This window comes from Cottoperca gobio, chromosome 3 (assembly GCF_900634415.1).
Source record: "Cottoperca gobio chromosome 3, fCotGob3.1, whole genome shotgun sequence".
Classification (NCBI taxonomy): domain Eukaryota; kingdom Metazoa; phylum Chordata; class Actinopteri; order Perciformes; family Bovichtidae; genus Cottoperca; species Cottoperca gobio.
The window spans coordinates 25,821,736-25,838,594 of NC_041357.1; the positions used below are offsets into that span (position 1 = coordinate 25,821,736).

Genomic DNA, 16,859 nt, shown 5'->3' on the forward strand with positions numbered 1-16,859 from the left:
GTTCTTCAGAGTTATGTCATTTTAAAATAAGATAGATGTAGATTGTTCGATTATAATATGAGATAGTGAAGCCTACCAAGCTCTCTGGCATGCATTGTCCAGTGAGCGACAATTGCATTGGATCCCCAGAGGAAAAGCAGTAGGAATAGAACAGCCTTATATAGGCAGATCCCACTGACTGCCAAAGAGCCATGGCTTCTTATCTTAACACAAGCATACACACACACACACACACACACACACATCACACACACATCACACACACACATTCACACACACACACAGGGTTTCTCAATTAGTGATTACCAATTTTTGTTTCTTTGTACTTTAAGGAATGTGTTGACATTCTAGTTTTTCATCAAACAAATCATAATAAAGTGAAAAGTAAGATCGAAAACTACATTTTAAGAACGTTTCATTTTCTCCTTGTTCTTTGCAGTGTAAGCAAACTGCAAACACATCTGCTAGTACAGATAGTACCTGGCACTAGTGCTGTGTTCTCCCTAAATCAAGTTCTCTAACGTTACATACGCTCGTCATATTACACATGCCGAGGTGCCTTCTGTTTAGATGTTTGGATGTTTTTGTTCCATCCATCACGACTCTCTATAGCTCGCACACTTTCCACTTTTCTTGCCAGGGAGGGTACATACGGACTCGACTTTAACGACCAAGATTAAATGTAGAATTTCATTTCAAAATAATATTTGTGGACCTTTAACCCCCCCAAAAACCTGGCAAAAACACTGCAGTGATAGACAAGTATGGGCGGCGGAGCCGTGTGTGTGTGTGTGTGTGTGTGTGACTGGTTGCCAGTCCTGTAGGGGCTGGAAAACTCAGCAGGGTCTGGATATTCTGGACGGGGTGTGCACAGAGAGATCAAAGCACAGCAGGGTGTGGAAACACCACAGAGGCCGGCTCTGTCATGTGACTCCTCCTTAAGCATGTTACCCAACTGTTGATGGATGCACCATATATATCAAGATACATTCATATGAAAAAGGTGCAATTATATCGTTAGGCAGAAGCAGAAATCTCATAAAAACAATACGACCAATGGAAATAAAGTATTCTTCAGCTGTAATTTGCATTTCAGAAAGTCCCAAGGGTACAGGAAGAACGATGACAAGAAAACCTTCATTCCATCAGCTGTGAACATTCGCATTCATTGTATTTTGGGCACTCACGTCATATTATGCCCCCGTTCCCTAAAACAAATCATTGCATCAATGTTTTAACAATTCCTCTCCAAATCTAAATTCAGTTGTGATCTGTGTGGGGGGCAAGATTTCACCGTTGCATTGCCCATTACCTCATGCTTTACTATGTATAGCGCTTTTTCAAAATGTTGTGGCTTAGTCCGACAGATTTATGGGGCTACAGATGATGCTCACTGAGATCACTACCTCTGGCTTCTGTTCACACCATTATCTGTCTTTTGAAAACATAATTGTGCGTCAGAAATAGAAGGAAGTCACTGCGGGGCAAATGTAAATTGTTATAATCAGTCATTAGAACTAGAGTGGTAATGGACAAGCCCAGGTCTAGAGGACTGTTGTTGTTGTTCAGGGTGTGTGTGTGTGTGTGTGTGTGTGTGTGTGTGTGTGTGTGTGTGTGTGTGTGTGAGATAGGGACAGACCAAAAGGTATGAAGCAGGTTGGACAACTGTCAGCTCTTCAGTTTCACTGTGGCATTTATTTACCAGCTTCATAGACAGTCTAATAAATAGTGACCTTTCAGCATGTGCTCATGAACCTTTCAACACAACTTCCTCCTGTCCCTCGCTCTTTCTCCGATTAGAATCTCATTATGAGACTAAATGAGGAAAATTGTGAAATCAGGCTTTTTTTCTTTGATGTGCTAGTTTAAGTGTGAAATGACCGTCGGAGAACATCTGCATTCAGCCTCCAGCAAACCATTACGGCCGTGACTCAGGATGACTCCATGTCAGACAAAATGAATGTCAATGTAGGGTAATGTTTCTGTGCAATTAAACAGTTGCAACATGTTTGTTATGAGCAGGTGCTGTTTGTGACTTCTCACCAGGTGTAGTGGCCTCAGAGCAGGTACACACGTGTCGACTGATGAGCTCTTTGTCGGCTAACATCGAGGCGTGAAATCAGAATGGATCACATGGACACAGATTGACTCTTAACATCTTAATATCTTGTAGTTGCTCTGGTAGTGGGCCAATCACACTTTAAATTGAAGAACGCTTTGCGGTGATTGGCTTGCAGGCACCACCATACAAATCGTCTTTTCTTATTTGGTCGACCTGGATACAAAAAGGATCAAATGCAGGTTTGGATAATACTTGGTACTGGGTTATTTTGGTCTTGATTTTGGACTGATACCCAGTCCTAACCGGTGTTGTGGTGATCTTGAGAATATGTTATGAGGTGTTGAACTAATTGAGCGTTTCCTCTTTGGTTCTAATCAAGTATTATTTCGTAATGAACGCTTCGAGTCAACTTGAAATATCATCGCTGAGGGTTTGTAAAGAAAACAAAGGCTGGATCTTTCCCAATTCTTTAACCTAGAAAACTTGGTATTGTAGCAAATGATGTTGCTGCATGTGGAGCAAATAAACTCCTGAGATAAATCACTACTATTTAAGCTCCATGAAACACCAGCTGCACGGGAACATGCTGTTCTAATCCAACTGGGATATTACAGCACCGAGATCCAAGATGGTGCGAGTGGTGAGGTGTCAACACTGACGGCAGGGAGAGGGGCACACCGGTGGACAAACTGGGACAAATGGGATTTTGATTCCCAGATTAATTATTTTTGGGGTTCGGGCCAATTGAAGATGTTTATAGGATCCACATTGCAGAATGACTGACTTACAGTGACTTACAGTATCAGAGAAGAATATCAAATAAATATGTAATCAATGAAGGGATTTCAGTTCAGCAGCACCGGTATGTATGGTGGCATGATTTTGTGCACCCCAACATGCGTGCACAGTTGGACAGCAGATTGTTTTGATGTTTGACAGGTCTCTGTGGAAACTGAGCTCGGCTTTGTACAGCCGTCTGGCCCGCTGTTGAGGTTGTGACATCATCTTCTGGATATTCACACCAGTGTCAGCTTCAAGGAAGCAGAAACAGGAGACGACTTGAACTCCTAGAACAGCTGTGTGTGTGTTGTGTGTGTGTGTGTGTGCCCCCCCGCCACACACACATCATGACCGCTCGCTCTGCCTTTAGCCAATCACATGCATAGACTGTAAACATGCAGTATGTTGCTCATATTGACTAATGAGCCTCGGTTAACATTGCACAGTTCTTATTAGACACAGAATGACGGCCGTTATGATGAATGGGATCAGTTTAGCCTGTTTCTGTTTTTAATTCAACATTGTAGGCATGAAGATGGCAAAACCTTTATTGATAGGAGATAATATATAAAACAAGATGATATAAATTATGCAAGATATTGGTACTTTTACAGGCGTTTAGTATAATTGTTTTTGTTCCTGTTCAGCACCCAGTTAACATAAAATGTGTTAACAAGATAATACTTTTTACATTATACTGACACATGTATTAATGAATATTATAAAACTGAGATTTAGTCGCTTAAACTTGATCAATTCACTCAATAAAAGATATTTATATATTTATATACTGCACAGTATAACCTCATAACAAAGGGAAAGATCTTTCTGCAGGTGGGATTACAGTGTCCTCTAGTGGGAACAGTGAGAGCTCACTCTTACATACAAAAGATACACTTTCAATTTTATGTTTCACCATAATGCAGGACAAACTACTGAGAATGGACATAAAGCCACAGACACTGACAATATGTCGCTGATAACTCGGGCATTGAAATCATCACCTCACTTGTGAAATCTGGAAGTATTCTTTGTATGAATTTATTTGAATTGGATAATTGACATCCGAGGACACACAATGTAAAGAGTAATAATTAAACATTTAAAGGAGTAGCGTGCAACAGTAAGGCCGACTTGTGACACAGACACAACCTCGATACAAACTGTAGCCCTCGTATAAGATGAGGCCATAAATCTTTATGCATTTGAACTTAATCTCCATGCAGGGACACATTCTTCAAGCATAACCTAACACTCACTTTTAAACACTGAAATAGATACAGTATAAAAAGGTAAACTAGTAACCAATAAAAAAAGAAGTAGACACAGTGCATACATAAAGAAAGACAAACCTCTTTAGCTTCTTGTCTAGACATTGCATTAAACCCGTGTGTATATATATATATATATATATATATGTATACACTTAGTGATGTTTAATGAACAGTCCTAGATTACATATAACTCTATTACTTACCATTAAATTATGTACCATTACTTTCTTTTGTCTTTCTTCGTCAGCATGTCAACGACAGATGGAGCCTTTCGTTTTACACCTAGGAGGAAAACATAAAGAGGCAGGATGTTCTGTGAACACGACTAACATTAAAACAGATAAACCGCTCATAAAGATATACATATACAATACCTTGCTTCTTGCTGGGGGGTTTCTTTGGTGATTCAGCAGGGTCTGCGGACCTCTTGGCATAAGCTAACTTCATCCTCTGGATGTTCGTCTTGCTGATCACTTCATGCTGTGCAATGGGACGTGGGTAGTCTTTACCCACAATGCATCCTGCTGCCTGCTGGACACTGCGGGGAGCTTTCCAAGGCTCATAGATGTACTGGGCTGGGAACTTCTTCAGAAGAGGAAGGTACTTTCTGTAAAGCAGAGTGGAGGTACGGTGACTTCATATAGTCCATGTATTATGTGTGACGCCTTGAGCTTGTTGGGTTTATGATCTTACTTGATGTAGTCTCCATTTTTGTCTGTCTTCTTGCCAAATGCGACCGGGGAGTAGACCCTGAAGAACTGGTGGAAGAAGGCACTGGCTGAGAGCCACTGCCAGTTTCCAGCGTTCAGAGCCCAGTCGCCATCCAATAAAAGCTCCTCGAACACCTTCAGGAGCGGCGAAGACAATGTGAGAAGATCGACAAGACTCACGATGGACAGTAAAGTGCAATCTACTTCCATTTTAAAACCTGGAGCCGCCTGCATCACCCACAATGCAAATTGAGATATATATATATATATATATATATATATATATATATATATATATATATCTCAATTTGCATTGTATCAAATCTAAAGGTTAGTCTGGTTGTATTTTGCAAAGCCATTTCATTAAGACCACATAGGGAGGTGTTATTGTGCAGCTGTCTCCCTGTTTCCATTGTAAACTGCACATGGAAACATGTGGCGTGGGACTGGATGTGTTATTTACTTGGGCTTTACTTAATCTACAGTAGTAGGGGATGCTCATTTACACACCTTCTGTCCTTCTTCCCAGCTGATCCACAGGTCTCCCCTGGTGAGAAAACAAGCAACAGCATGTCTGGCGAGATGGTGGATCCAGCCCTCCTGCCTCAGCTGAGTCATGATGGCGTCGATGAAGGGGAAACCAGTCCGAGCCTTCGGGGAAATACAGAACGTCCAGGGTGACAAGGAATATTCACGATCCAGGAAATTAGCGATGCAACTGAAACTGAAAACTCTTCTCCCGACAGCAGAACTTCACTTAAACGGACTCGGTACCTCTCTCCATGCAGCCAGAAACTCTGGGTTTGTGTCCCAATCCACCTGCGTACATACAGGGTTGCCCTCCATCTTGTCAAAGCTAGGGATACCCACACTAGCGGTGTAGAAGAACTCTCTCCACAGCAGCTGGCCGTGCAGGGACACTGGAGGATCGGAGTGCTTCTTCTGCAAATGCCACACATACACAACAGTCAGACTAAGTCAAGCTGTAACACACGTTAGGACATGTTGTCGTACATTTTCAGCCGTTCCTATAAAGCATAAACCACCATCTTGTTGAAAAGTATTAAACATTGAGGAAGGTTAAGTTACAATACCATGATTGACCAGCATGCAGCCTTATTCACAGCGTAGCATACTAAGTACAAAACCTGTACTGCAGTGGTGACTCTCACCCCCTGATAGACGTCCGTCAGCCTCCACCAGAAGGTGCGTGCAGACAGGCAGCCGAATGTGACATAAGGACTGAGGACCGTGGTGCTGGGGCTCAGAGAGTTTGGAGAAGTCTGCGGCTTCTCAAAGCTACACACCCAACCCTGGAGGAAGACAACAGATGAAACGTACGGGTCAAAGAGAGAGGACATTTAAGGTACCGGGGTATTTCTTTTTTGTTAAACATATACACTTATATTTATTAAAAGATTCTATTTTTGCTCTTACGTTGATACGGTAATGTATGAACAGCAAACTGAAGAAAGGGAATGAACATAATAATTATTAGCATCATTGCTTAAGTGTTTTCAACAACATGCAAAAGCAGGTTTATGATATTGTTTTAAGGAAATGTTGCAATATGTGCAAAACTTTTGTTATTCATGATAACAAAAGTTCAAATGTCAGACCACATCACATGCTGATAGTCATGTAACAATCACACACACACACACACACACACACACACACACAAAATGATGAAAGCACACTTACATTTATGAATGTACAATGTGAAAACAGCCCGTCTTCAAACGTCTTTAAACGTCTTTAAACGTCTTTAAACGTCTTTAAACGTCTTCAAACGTCTTCAAACGTCTTTAAACGTCTTCAAACGTCTTCAAACGTCTTTAAATGTCTTCAAACGTCTTTAAACGTCTTTAAAATGTCTTCAAACGTCTTCAAACGTCTTCAAATGTCTTTAAACGTCTTCAAACGTCTTCAAATGTCTTCAATACGTCTTTAAAGGTCTTCAAACGTCTTAAACGTCTTTAAATGTCTTCAAATGTCTCAAAGGTCTTTAAATGTCTAGTAAACGATCTTTTAAATGTCTTCAAACGTCTTCAAACGTCTTTAAAGGTCTTTAAAGTCTTAACGTCTTCAAACGTCTTCAAACGTCTTCAACGTCTTCAAAGTCTTTAAACGTCTTTCAAACGTCTTAAACGTCTTCAAACGTCTTCAAAGGTCTTTAAACGTCTTCAAACGTCTTTAAACGTCTTTAAACGTCTTTAAACGTCTTTAAATGTCTTTAAATGTCTTTAAACGTCTTTAAACGTCTTCAAACGTCTTTCAAACGTCTTCAAGCGTCTTTAAAAGTCTTCAAACAGTCTTTAAACGTCTTTCAAACGTCTTAAACGTCTTCAAACGTCTTTAAATGTCTTTAAACGTCTTTAAATGTCTTCAAACGTCTTTAAATGTCCTTTAAACGTTACTTTAATGCATCTCTGTACCAACTCCAATACTTGAATAATGAAGCATTCTTTTTTGTAGGTTTGGATGCGGGTTTTCTTAAAAGACGTTTAAAATCATTTTATTTCCATGTCTCAGTAGTGAGTGTCAGTGTCAAACGCCCTTCAGTCTTGTAGAGAGAAAGAATATATGTTAAAGCAAAATACCGTTCTTTTCATGTGTTCATCGAGTCTCCTCAGAGCCTCCTGTTCTCCTCCGGGGAACTGCTCCTCTCCAAGAGCCGCAGCGTCCTGGCCGAGCTCCTGCAGCGTAGGGATCCCGTATCTCTTCTCATGGTTGTCTGAACAAGGCGTCTTCACATCTGTGACAGAAGAGATATATTTAAATTCTTGTACGTTAGCTTTTCAACCTTTAATGCGTTCAAATTGGTTGTTTATTTCCATTAAGACATTACGATAATTCACTGTTATGATCCCGTGTTGGTCGTAGTACCTTTCGTATCTTCCATGGCTGGAGCAGGGATGGGCTTCTTAGGGGAACCAAGAGTCTTCAATATAGCCCGCATACGGTTATAAGTAAGGGGAGCATTCCCGTTGTTTTCCTCAATTATCCTATGAAGACATGACAGACGATAACAAATCACCATCAAAACAGTGAGATGCAGCATCAAATAAGTAGCCGAGCATAGGATTGAATTAAAACTGTAAGGAAACAGTGTGTACAATACCGGTCTATATCATAAAGAGTGTGTGAGATTTTGTAGATGACGTCGACTCCGTGCTCTTTGGCCAGTGTGGTCACCGTTTTGTCCCGGCTAAGACTGTAGGGCTCTGTGTCGTACTCATAGGTCAACTTTGTGACTTTCCACATGTGGAACAGCTCGGGGAACACTTCCTCGGGCTTCCCTCTCACAACAAACAGCCTGAAGGAGTCGAACACACCACCATAAGATAGTATAACAACATTTAAATGCGTTTCTTTCTTAGTATTCAATATTTCTGAATGCTGCCCTTGTGTCTCTACCTGGAGTTGAGTTTCCTGAGGCTGCAGTCCAGGTCTTTGAGGGCTCCGACGAGGAACCTCCAGCGATTGATACCCACACAGGTGTTATTATGGAGGGAAGGGTCCAGGATGAACACAGGGTACAGCTCCTTACAGTCCCTCAGAGCAGCCATCAGTGCTGGGTTGTCATGCAGCCTGAGTCCCTTGCGGAACCAGTGAATACAAGTATGAGCCATCGCTGTGAACACATCAGTAGCAGACATATATTTAGACTTTTCTTTATTCCACAATGAGCCCTGAAGGAAGTATATGTGAGTTACACAGACATTACATGCAAAAGGTGAACTGGGTGTCTAATATGCATGTTTATAGAGTGACAAATATAACAAAATGAGCTTAAAAGTCCAATAAGTTTCACAGAACTGCTTGAAATTGATACATTTGCATCGACTCAAATTCATGCGCTTATTTTTTTATAGCCATAAGACGACACTTTTGCAGAAACAATGCATGCATTTGTCAACATGGACTCAAAACAACGAACCAACAATATTATAATAAAATGTCGCAGCTGTTTTGCGAAACTTTACCTTAATTGTGCTTAAAAAAACTGTAACAATTCCGCTTGTTTTACTGAGAGGTCTGCTTTACTGTTTGGTAACCAGCACGTTGATTTGCGTTACAAAACAGGAAGCTCTGCTACGTCTGCAGCAAAATCAACCAACCAGCGGAGAGAAGCGCCACATGTCGCTCGTGCAGTTCGTCAGTGTGAAAACCAGATGTCACTATTGTGCAAACAATAAGTAGCCATACTGCAAGTTACCTCCGTTAAAACATGTTTTTAAAGGTGGCCGTGGGCAGATTATTGAATAAAAATGTGCAGGCACTGTGTCTTCCACGTGTTACTATCCACGAGAGACGAACAACAAGCTGTAACAGGGAAGTATTCACCCTGTAAACCAAAAAGCTCGTCATGCAACAGTCCCGCAGAGGGCTCGGTGCAGTCAATACATCAAGTTTCCTCCATGTCAAACCCGCCAGCTCATCGTAGCTCGCCGTGATCGTATAGTGGTTAGTACTCTGCGTTGTGGCCGCAGCAACCCCGGTTCGAATCCGGGTCACGGCATTGTGGTACAATGTCACGGCAGATGGGCTGTATTTTTGCAAATATTGTTGCTGAAATATCACGGACAAATCCCGTTAATATTACTTCGAAACAACATACTTATTTTATCTGCATGGAAAGATTTTTTTATCGTAAATAAAACTTTTATGATGGTGATCTCAGTGGTGGAATATAAGGCATTTACTCAAGTAACGTACACATGAGAGGTAAACTACTTGATTGTCATGCAGCTTTATAATACTAATACTAATACTAATAATAATAATAATAATAATAATAATAATAATAATAATAATAATAATAATAATAATAATAATACTAACCTACTGGTAAACAACATACACAATAGATACATTTAGAATAACCAAAAACATTTACAGTGGTAAAATGTCACATACACTTTAATACAATATTAGGCTAATCCAAAAACGATAGAATAAAACACTGAAGCGACCATTTGACTGCACAATGTAGGCTACTTTTACTTTTTATAGGGCTACTTTACGTAGACTACATTTGGCTGATAATACTTACATACTTTTACTTAAGTAAGGTTTTAAATGCATGCATTTTACTTGTAGTGGAGTGTTTTCACAGTGAGTGATCTGAATACTTCGACATACTGCCTATAACTTTGTTCGGTCGGTCCCCACTTCATTGTCCTTACCGTAAAGCACCACCAGGGGGAGACCCAGTCAGGACAACCGGAAGAGTATAATCTTAACAAGTAGTCTCAAACTCATTCAACAAAACTCGTGTCTGCAGTAATACAGAAGGATGTGAAGCGTGACGCTCGTGACAGAATAAAAACTGAGAACCTTCAAGATGGCTTTATAGGGGGTGTGTAACCCCTCAAGTGAGGCATTTAATCCCCATTGAGTTCTATAGAGTTCAATTAATGTATTCTGCTGCTGCTCTCCGGTGTAAATGAGTGAATGTGGAGGTGGTTGCCCGCTTTATTAATTAATTTTACTTTATTATTAAGCTACTTTTAATATATAAAGTCAGAAATTTCGAGTCCAAATTGACCATTCTATCTATCTGACCCTGTTACATGAGGCACATCCTAATAATAACCTAATATCAGCAGATGGGAACAATGTTTCTGCTTGTTTTACATGGCTACATAGTATACCATAGTCGTGCTGACTACACGAAGGGGACAGGTAATCAACCTGTAGAAAGAGGCGGAAACAATGTTCAAATGTGCTGCTGCCTTCAAGTCCTGTCGGAAATATTGCAATTAAGCAAAGAGGTAAATGGGGAAATCTGGCTCGTGCTTGGCTACTGAGATATGACTGTTTACACTGAGCGCATAAAAGAACAAGGTTATGCATTTAATTGTTATATGCATTCATATAACATTCAATGTATTCTTGATGTTAATTGTATTAGTCTATCTAATTTGACAAGTTTAAAAAGCCTAAGTGCCTCGTTATAAAATGTTCAATGTCACTTATCAATTCGTTGATTAACTTCTGCAGCAGCATAAAGTGCCTGTTCATTATTGTTTGACTTGTGAAATTGAAGCCCCCCCACTGTGTTATTATTCCCACCATGTGTCTGCAGTCACGATGACCACTGGCCTATCGGAATTTCGGCTCCAGTCGTTAACTGTGAAGGCAGCAGCTCAGTCTTTGCTTTGGTTGGCTGACAGGCTCGCCACTCACCGGCTTCAGCCCGCCCAGCAGCATTAGAGCGGCATGGCAACGGCAAAGGGGGGGAGAAGGTGTGGTGAGGGGCGACAGTCTAACCGGACCAGAGAGAGTGCAGCAGCAGTAGCACTATTTCCACCCCTCACTGACTGAAGACACGCACCGTGTGGCACCTCGGCCAGTCAGCGCTCACACACTGATAAAAGGATGCACCACCGCCGCCGCTCTGCACAGTCGCTGCCGCTGACCAGGTGTTGGACTAAACAACAGGGACGTCGTTAACGTGACAAAAGATAAAACTTGTATGTATGTGCTGCGCGCCCTTCTCCCTGGTCCCGTACACAGACGATCGAGAAGATGCTGAGCCGACTGATGAGCAGCAGCATCAGGAGTCTGGACAGGGAATGCAACTGCACTGTGAGGCTGCTGGACGATTCGGAGTACACCTGCACTATTCAGGTCAGTGGGGGCCAACATGTCCTGTTTCTCAAATCACCTTGTTGTGGAGGACGTGCTATTGACACGTAACGGGGCGGTGATCAGGTAATATGATCCCCCCCCTCACCCCCCCAGCACATCTCTCCCAGTCTGCTGCAAAGGATGTGTCATCTACCTTAACTCCATGCACCGTCACACAAATATATTTGAATGTTGCTATGTGTTGATGGCCAGACGTGTGTCATCAATGGGCTGCAGACGTCCATACCTGTGTGGACATCATGATGTGCATTGCGCAGCAAAATGAAGGATTATTAATTTGCACTATTTTGAATTTCCAACAGAAGACTAAATAAAACAAAATACAATCTCTCTTCAAACTGCTGTCATTTCAGCGGCTCCATGCATGCATTGATTTGAATGCATTATGAAATAAATCTGGATAATCTGATTTTGAACGATTTTAGTGGACGGATCAGAGATTATTTCTGGATGCTTTGGCTGGAAGAGGCATAAGAGGTTTTAGTTCTATAACCAGGGTTAGGGTTAGTGTTGTTTAGATTCTAATTAGTAGAAATAGAGGCTAAGCAAGATGCTTGTATCTCAATTTGTGTTAACAAAGCAGGTGTCATGCCCCCAGTTGTCAATTTGCCCTTCACACTGACCCAGAGCTTGACCATAGAGTATCACTTTGCTAAGCCTTTTGGACCCCAGGAAGAAAAGCCTCTGTTGTGACAAAGCCAATGGTATTCATTATCTTAAAACATATTATCTTCTTACTTAGTGATCAAGTAAATTCATGGAGCGCTGCTTTTTTATGAAGATGAAAGCCACTTGCAGCAAGACCCAACCGATCCAAACTTTCTGGGGACCATAAAGGTTTGAAGCAGTGTGACAATAATAAGGAGCAGTCATGGGTTTCCTCTGCTAATCTATCGGGTTTCTTTTCAGTGTGCTAGGCATTAGTTGCCAACACAAGTGTGCATTAGCCTCTCTTCAAACCAGTGTTTCCAACTCCGGGATGCATTTATTAAAGACAAATGTTGGTGAAGTTTAGCTTTAAATCAATAGCTTTTTAAGTAGTTTAAGTGCCTTTGGGCTAATGCTGTTAGTGCCACTAAATCTTTACTTTCCTATTCTCACTTATTTATATAGTTCCAGCTATGATAGGAGTCCATCATAGTTTCTTATGTGTTATTGATACAGTGGCAGAGAATCATTAACTCTACTTTATGGTGACTTCTTGAGGCTGCGGTATAAGAAGGTAGACTGTCAGATTAGTTTCTTTTGTTCCTGTGTTTGTTGATAGTATGTACTCTGGCAATACAGATTCTGCACCTTGAATCAGTCAATCAGTCCCTTACTCCGTGCATCTCTTGCAGACTTGTTCAAAGCATTTTTCTTTATTTCTTGTGCTTCTTGAGTCTCAAAAATCAATGTATTGACACAAATGAAGGTGAGACATGACTAGAGTCGTTAAAAAGACTGTGTATACGCTAGGGAGCGGAGGAGTAAGAGCAAGTGATTAATGTCTATTACTTCCTTTGTAAATCAAAGTGTGTGTGTGTGTGTGTGTGTGTGTGTGTGTGTGTGTGTGTGTGTGTGTGTGTGTGTGTGTGTGTGTGTGTGTGTGTGTGTGTCTGCAAGGTCTTTAGTGCAGCTGCATCATTGAGAAGTCTGTGTGCATCATCTAACCTGGCCCTTTGAGTTGCTTTGTTTGAAGCTTGTTACTCGAAGGGATTCCATTGCTGCTGAATTAGAGATGACAGCACACAAAGACCATCACCACCTGTTCATTTCTAGGATCTGACGGCAAAGCGAGTCTTTCAACGTCTAACAACTTAAAGTGGCAGTGCTCGGGGGACAGATGAAATGGCGATTTTACGTCTCTGGTCCTTCGCTTGTCCTCTTCCTGTCGGTAACTAAATAATACATATCGCCAACTAGTTGTACTCGAGACTGGTAGTGACTTTCAGGCCCTGAGCTTTGCTTTCTCTCAATTCCATTTTGAGATAAAAAAAATACATGTTTTGTCATTGATGCAACTTTCCAACTTAACTTTCAGTTTTAATATTTACAAGTAAAACACTATGAAAGTTTTTGCCTTCTGATTTCAGAGGAAGACACAGTGTGTAGTGTTTTGTTGATGAGTTGTGTTTATAATCTTTCCCCATTGACTTTTGAGCAGCTCCTTCACCCTGTTATGACTCAAAGTGTTTGGCTGTTGAGATATGCTGATCCCACCCTTTTAGCAAACTGAACGCACACAGCAGGGACCAAATGCTTAAATTCTAGCGGAGCTCCTTTTGAGAGGGATTAGCTTTCTATTGCCATATTTCATTATTTCCACCATGGGAAATAATGAAATACGCCATTATTTGCCACCATGGGGCTCTTGATGATGCAGAATTGGTCTAAATGAAAACATAAATAGGATCATGGGCTTAATCAATTGTCCATTGTTTACAACAACAACGTCACCGTTTATTTGCCGGCATTAGAATGTGTGAACACGACATTTAGGGAGTTATATTAATCATGTTTTACACAAAGCGTCTGCTAAGCTAAATAAGCACTGGTGAACATGTCATTTTTCATCTGCATAATAAAGGACATCACAGTGACCTTACTGGAGCATGACAACATTGTTGGCTCACTAAGAAAGGGAGCGGATATCTGCTGTCCTCTCCTGCACACCTTGGAGAAGTGACCTAGAATTAAGGCCCCATTTAGCTCAATTAGCTCAAACTGTTATACTGAAAAACCTTCATAATGGAATCATGGTTGATTTGACCTTCATTGATGGAAGAACAGTATTAATGCAGCGTGGAGAGGAATAGGAAGTCAGCAAAGCAGAGATGAAGTGAACTTGTTTTTTAACATGGACACGGGGCACCAGACCAAAACCCCTTTGCTTGTCAGTTTACAGAGCTTATCTGCCAGCCTCATCAGATTCCACCACCACCACCTGTTTACCTCACCTGTGTGTGTGTGTGTGTGTGTGTGTGTGTGCCTGTCCCCCTCACCTACTGATAACAGTGTGGCTGATTACATCATGACCCAGGAAGCGTAGGACGACTCATGTTTATTGATTTCTCATGTTCTTTCAACACCATTCATTCCTGCAGGATGTTCACAGGCTTCTCACAGTCACAACTCATCCTCGATCTCAAAGCCTCAATCCAGGATTAATTTATGGGGGAAAAGGTGGAAGGTGCTACGAAGGGAGCTCAAAGGCACCATAGAAGCTTTAAGAAGTCCTCGGTAGGCACGGTGGGGTGTATAGTTCAGGGGGCTCCACATACAAAACTTGTTAATAGTTTGGCCTATTTGAAATTAATATACTTTTGCAATATTCCTGCTGTTCTGAGTTTGTATCCTCATGGTTGTTTTGCACTTATTGTAAGTCGCTTTGCACAAAAGCGTCGGCTAAATATAATGTAATGTTTGCTGCATTTGTGTCCTGCTAACTCTTAAAGTTACTGCCCATCTTGCTATTCTTGTCCTGGAAAATATTTATAGTGCAGATTTAGCCAGAGCTCATTCAACAGAGTCCCAGATTTTTTAGATCTATGTTTGTTTGGCAGTTATACCCCAGACAGCTTTGAATTATCATGGAGTGTGGTTAAACAGTTGCGGTCTGCCACTCTTAATCAGCAGCATCTCATTAGATAACACAGAAGAGGCGAATAAACACTTCAATGTCGCACATTATAGTTATATCTAATGAATTTATCATAGGAACATACAAGATATGTGATTTCAAATCAACATCCATAGCATGAACCTCACGATGCAGCTTAATCTAACAGTTTTCCATCAGGTTAAACATTTGATGCAGCCATTTACTCTAAATTAATATTCCTATCATGAGCCATAATATCTATATTAGAGATTGACGGCAAGATGAATGATGGAAAAGCATTGATCCACGGAGACGAATGAATGAGTCTTTCAGTCACTTGGCACCAGCTCAGGTCCTGCGCAGTCCGCTAATTAAATTAGGGCTGTTCTTTAGAAGCCAAATGTAGAACTTGGAAGGCGCTCCTCTCATTTTGCATTGTGAATGCATTATTGAAATGGGTTGCTCTTGTCTCCAAAGTGGTCTCTCTGCACTCATATTGTTTTCTTCTTGGTGTGCACTGCTAAATTTGGAATAGAGGTTGTAACATATTTTGTTTTCATACATGCAAGGGTCTGCTCCTCTGCTTATGTTGCCTTCACCTCCAAACTCAAAGTAATTATAATGACTAGCATCTTACCACAAAATCACAGAATAGGTTTCATCATTTAAATTAGTGCAAACCAGACCAAATACTAATACAAATACTAATGTGTTAATGTTAATGACCTTCCTGGCCAAGGTCAGGGTCCTTGAACACAACACGAGCGGAACGTGTCATCACGGTGTCAAAAAACTTCAATATTAAACTGAAGTCATTGCCATCAGCGAAGGCAGCATGGCGAGTGTAAAACAGAGAAAGGTGGATGCAGAATGTTCCAGGAGAAATGGACGAACAATTATTTCTTTGTGGAAGTAAAAGGCCAGTGTGCCTAGTTTGTGCAGACGCGCTTGCGGTGATGAAAAAGGCTCTCGAGCTGCATTACAGCACGATACATGTCAAACTGCACGAGCTGAAAGGACGACGGCGTTTGGATAAAGTTAACGTTGTGTGTTTTTAGACTTTTATTTTGCTGAACGATAAAGTGCTGCTTGAAAAAAACAAACAAGCGCCGTCCCCCTCAGCCACCACTGCTCGAAAGCATTAATGTTATTCCAAAAATACACCATGAATAAAACTAATCTGAATTAATGTTAAAGGACTAACGCTCTGGTCGGGACTTGGACCAGCAGCAGACGAGCTGCATTCTAGCTGCTCGTAGTAGCAGAGCTAACGCCAGCAGAGCTAACATCTGCAGAGCTAACATCTGCAGAGCTAACACCTGCAGAGCTAACGCCAGCAGAGCTAACATCTGCAGAGCTAACATCAGCTGAGCTAACGCCTGCAGCGCTAACGCCAGCAGAGCTAACATCTGCAGAGCTAACGTCAGCAGAGCTAACGTCAGCAGAGCTAACGCCAGCAGAGCTAACGCCAGCAGAGCTAACGCCAGCAGAGCTAACGCCAGCAGAGCTAACGCCAGCAGAGCTAACGCCAGCAGAGCTAACACCAGCAGCACAAAGGGTTAAAACATCAATGTATTGTTATTTCCTCTGGCTCGTAAGTATTTAAATGGTTCCAAAACATACAGCAATCCTTGATTCATTCATGATATATTACAATGCACTTCTGCCGCTGACATGGTTTTGATTAGATGTTGATGTTTGTATCCTTTATTATACTTCCCTGTGATTGACACAGCTGTTTCAGAGCAATGTGACTGGTCAAGAACGCGTTTAATAATCACCACACGGTC

General features: G+C 41.3%; 2 protein-coding genes and 1 non-coding gene across 3 annotated transcripts in view; 2 read left to right on the plus strand and 1 right to left on the minus strand.

The window, feature by feature from the left end:
- Positions 1 to 3,376: 3,376 nt before the first annotated feature.
- cry5 (cryptochrome circadian regulator 5) lies at positions 3,377 to 8,904 on the minus strand. The gene is made up of 11 exons (XM_029458544.1): positions 8,816 to 8,904; positions 8,247 to 8,463; positions 7,951 to 8,145; positions 7,716 to 7,834; positions 7,430 to 7,584; positions 5,999 to 6,139; positions 5,601 to 5,768; positions 5,337 to 5,477; positions 4,810 to 4,961; positions 4,491 to 4,723; positions 3,377 to 4,398 (listed from the first exon to the last, which is right to left on the minus strand). Exons 2-11 carry the CDS (start codon positions 8,459 to 8,461, stop codon positions 4,337 to 4,339), a joined length of 1,581 nt encoding a protein of 526 aa, XP_029314404.1. The 5' UTR covers positions 8,462 to 8,463; positions 8,816 to 8,904; the 3' UTR covers positions 3,377 to 4,336.
- A 375-nt stretch (positions 8,905 to 9,279) lies between these two features.
- On the plus strand, positions 9,280 to 9,351 carry trnah-gug (transfer RNA histidin (anticodon GUG)). The gene has a single exon. It is a non-coding gene; the product is annotated as a tRNA-His (tRNA).
- Positions 9,352 to 9,418: 67 nt separating this feature from the next.
- LOC115004760 (FERM domain-containing protein 5-like) overlaps positions 9,419 to 16,859 on the plus strand; it is a 61,622-nt gene continuing 54,181 nt past the window's right edge. The window contains 2 exon segments of the mRNA XM_029426436.1: positions 9,419 to 9,557; positions 10,921 to 11,465. Of these exon segments, the coding sequence (XP_029282296.1) occupies positions 11,364 to 11,465 (102 nt within the window). The 5' untranslated portion in view covers positions 9,419 to 9,557; positions 10,921 to 11,363.

Coding starts and splice junctions, on each gene's coding strand:
- cry5 (XM_029458544.1), bottom strand. CDS start 8,461: ATGGCTCATACTTGTATTCACTGGTTCCGCAAGGGACTCAGGCTGCAT. Junction 7,585..7,715: donor AGCCATGGAAGATACGAAAG/GTACTACGACCA, acceptor CTTCTGTCACAG/ATGTGAAGACGCCTTGTTCA. Junction 5,769..5,998: donor TGACGGACGTCTATCAGGGG/GTGAGAGTCACC, acceptor TGGCATTTGCAG/AAGAAGCACTCCGATCCTCC.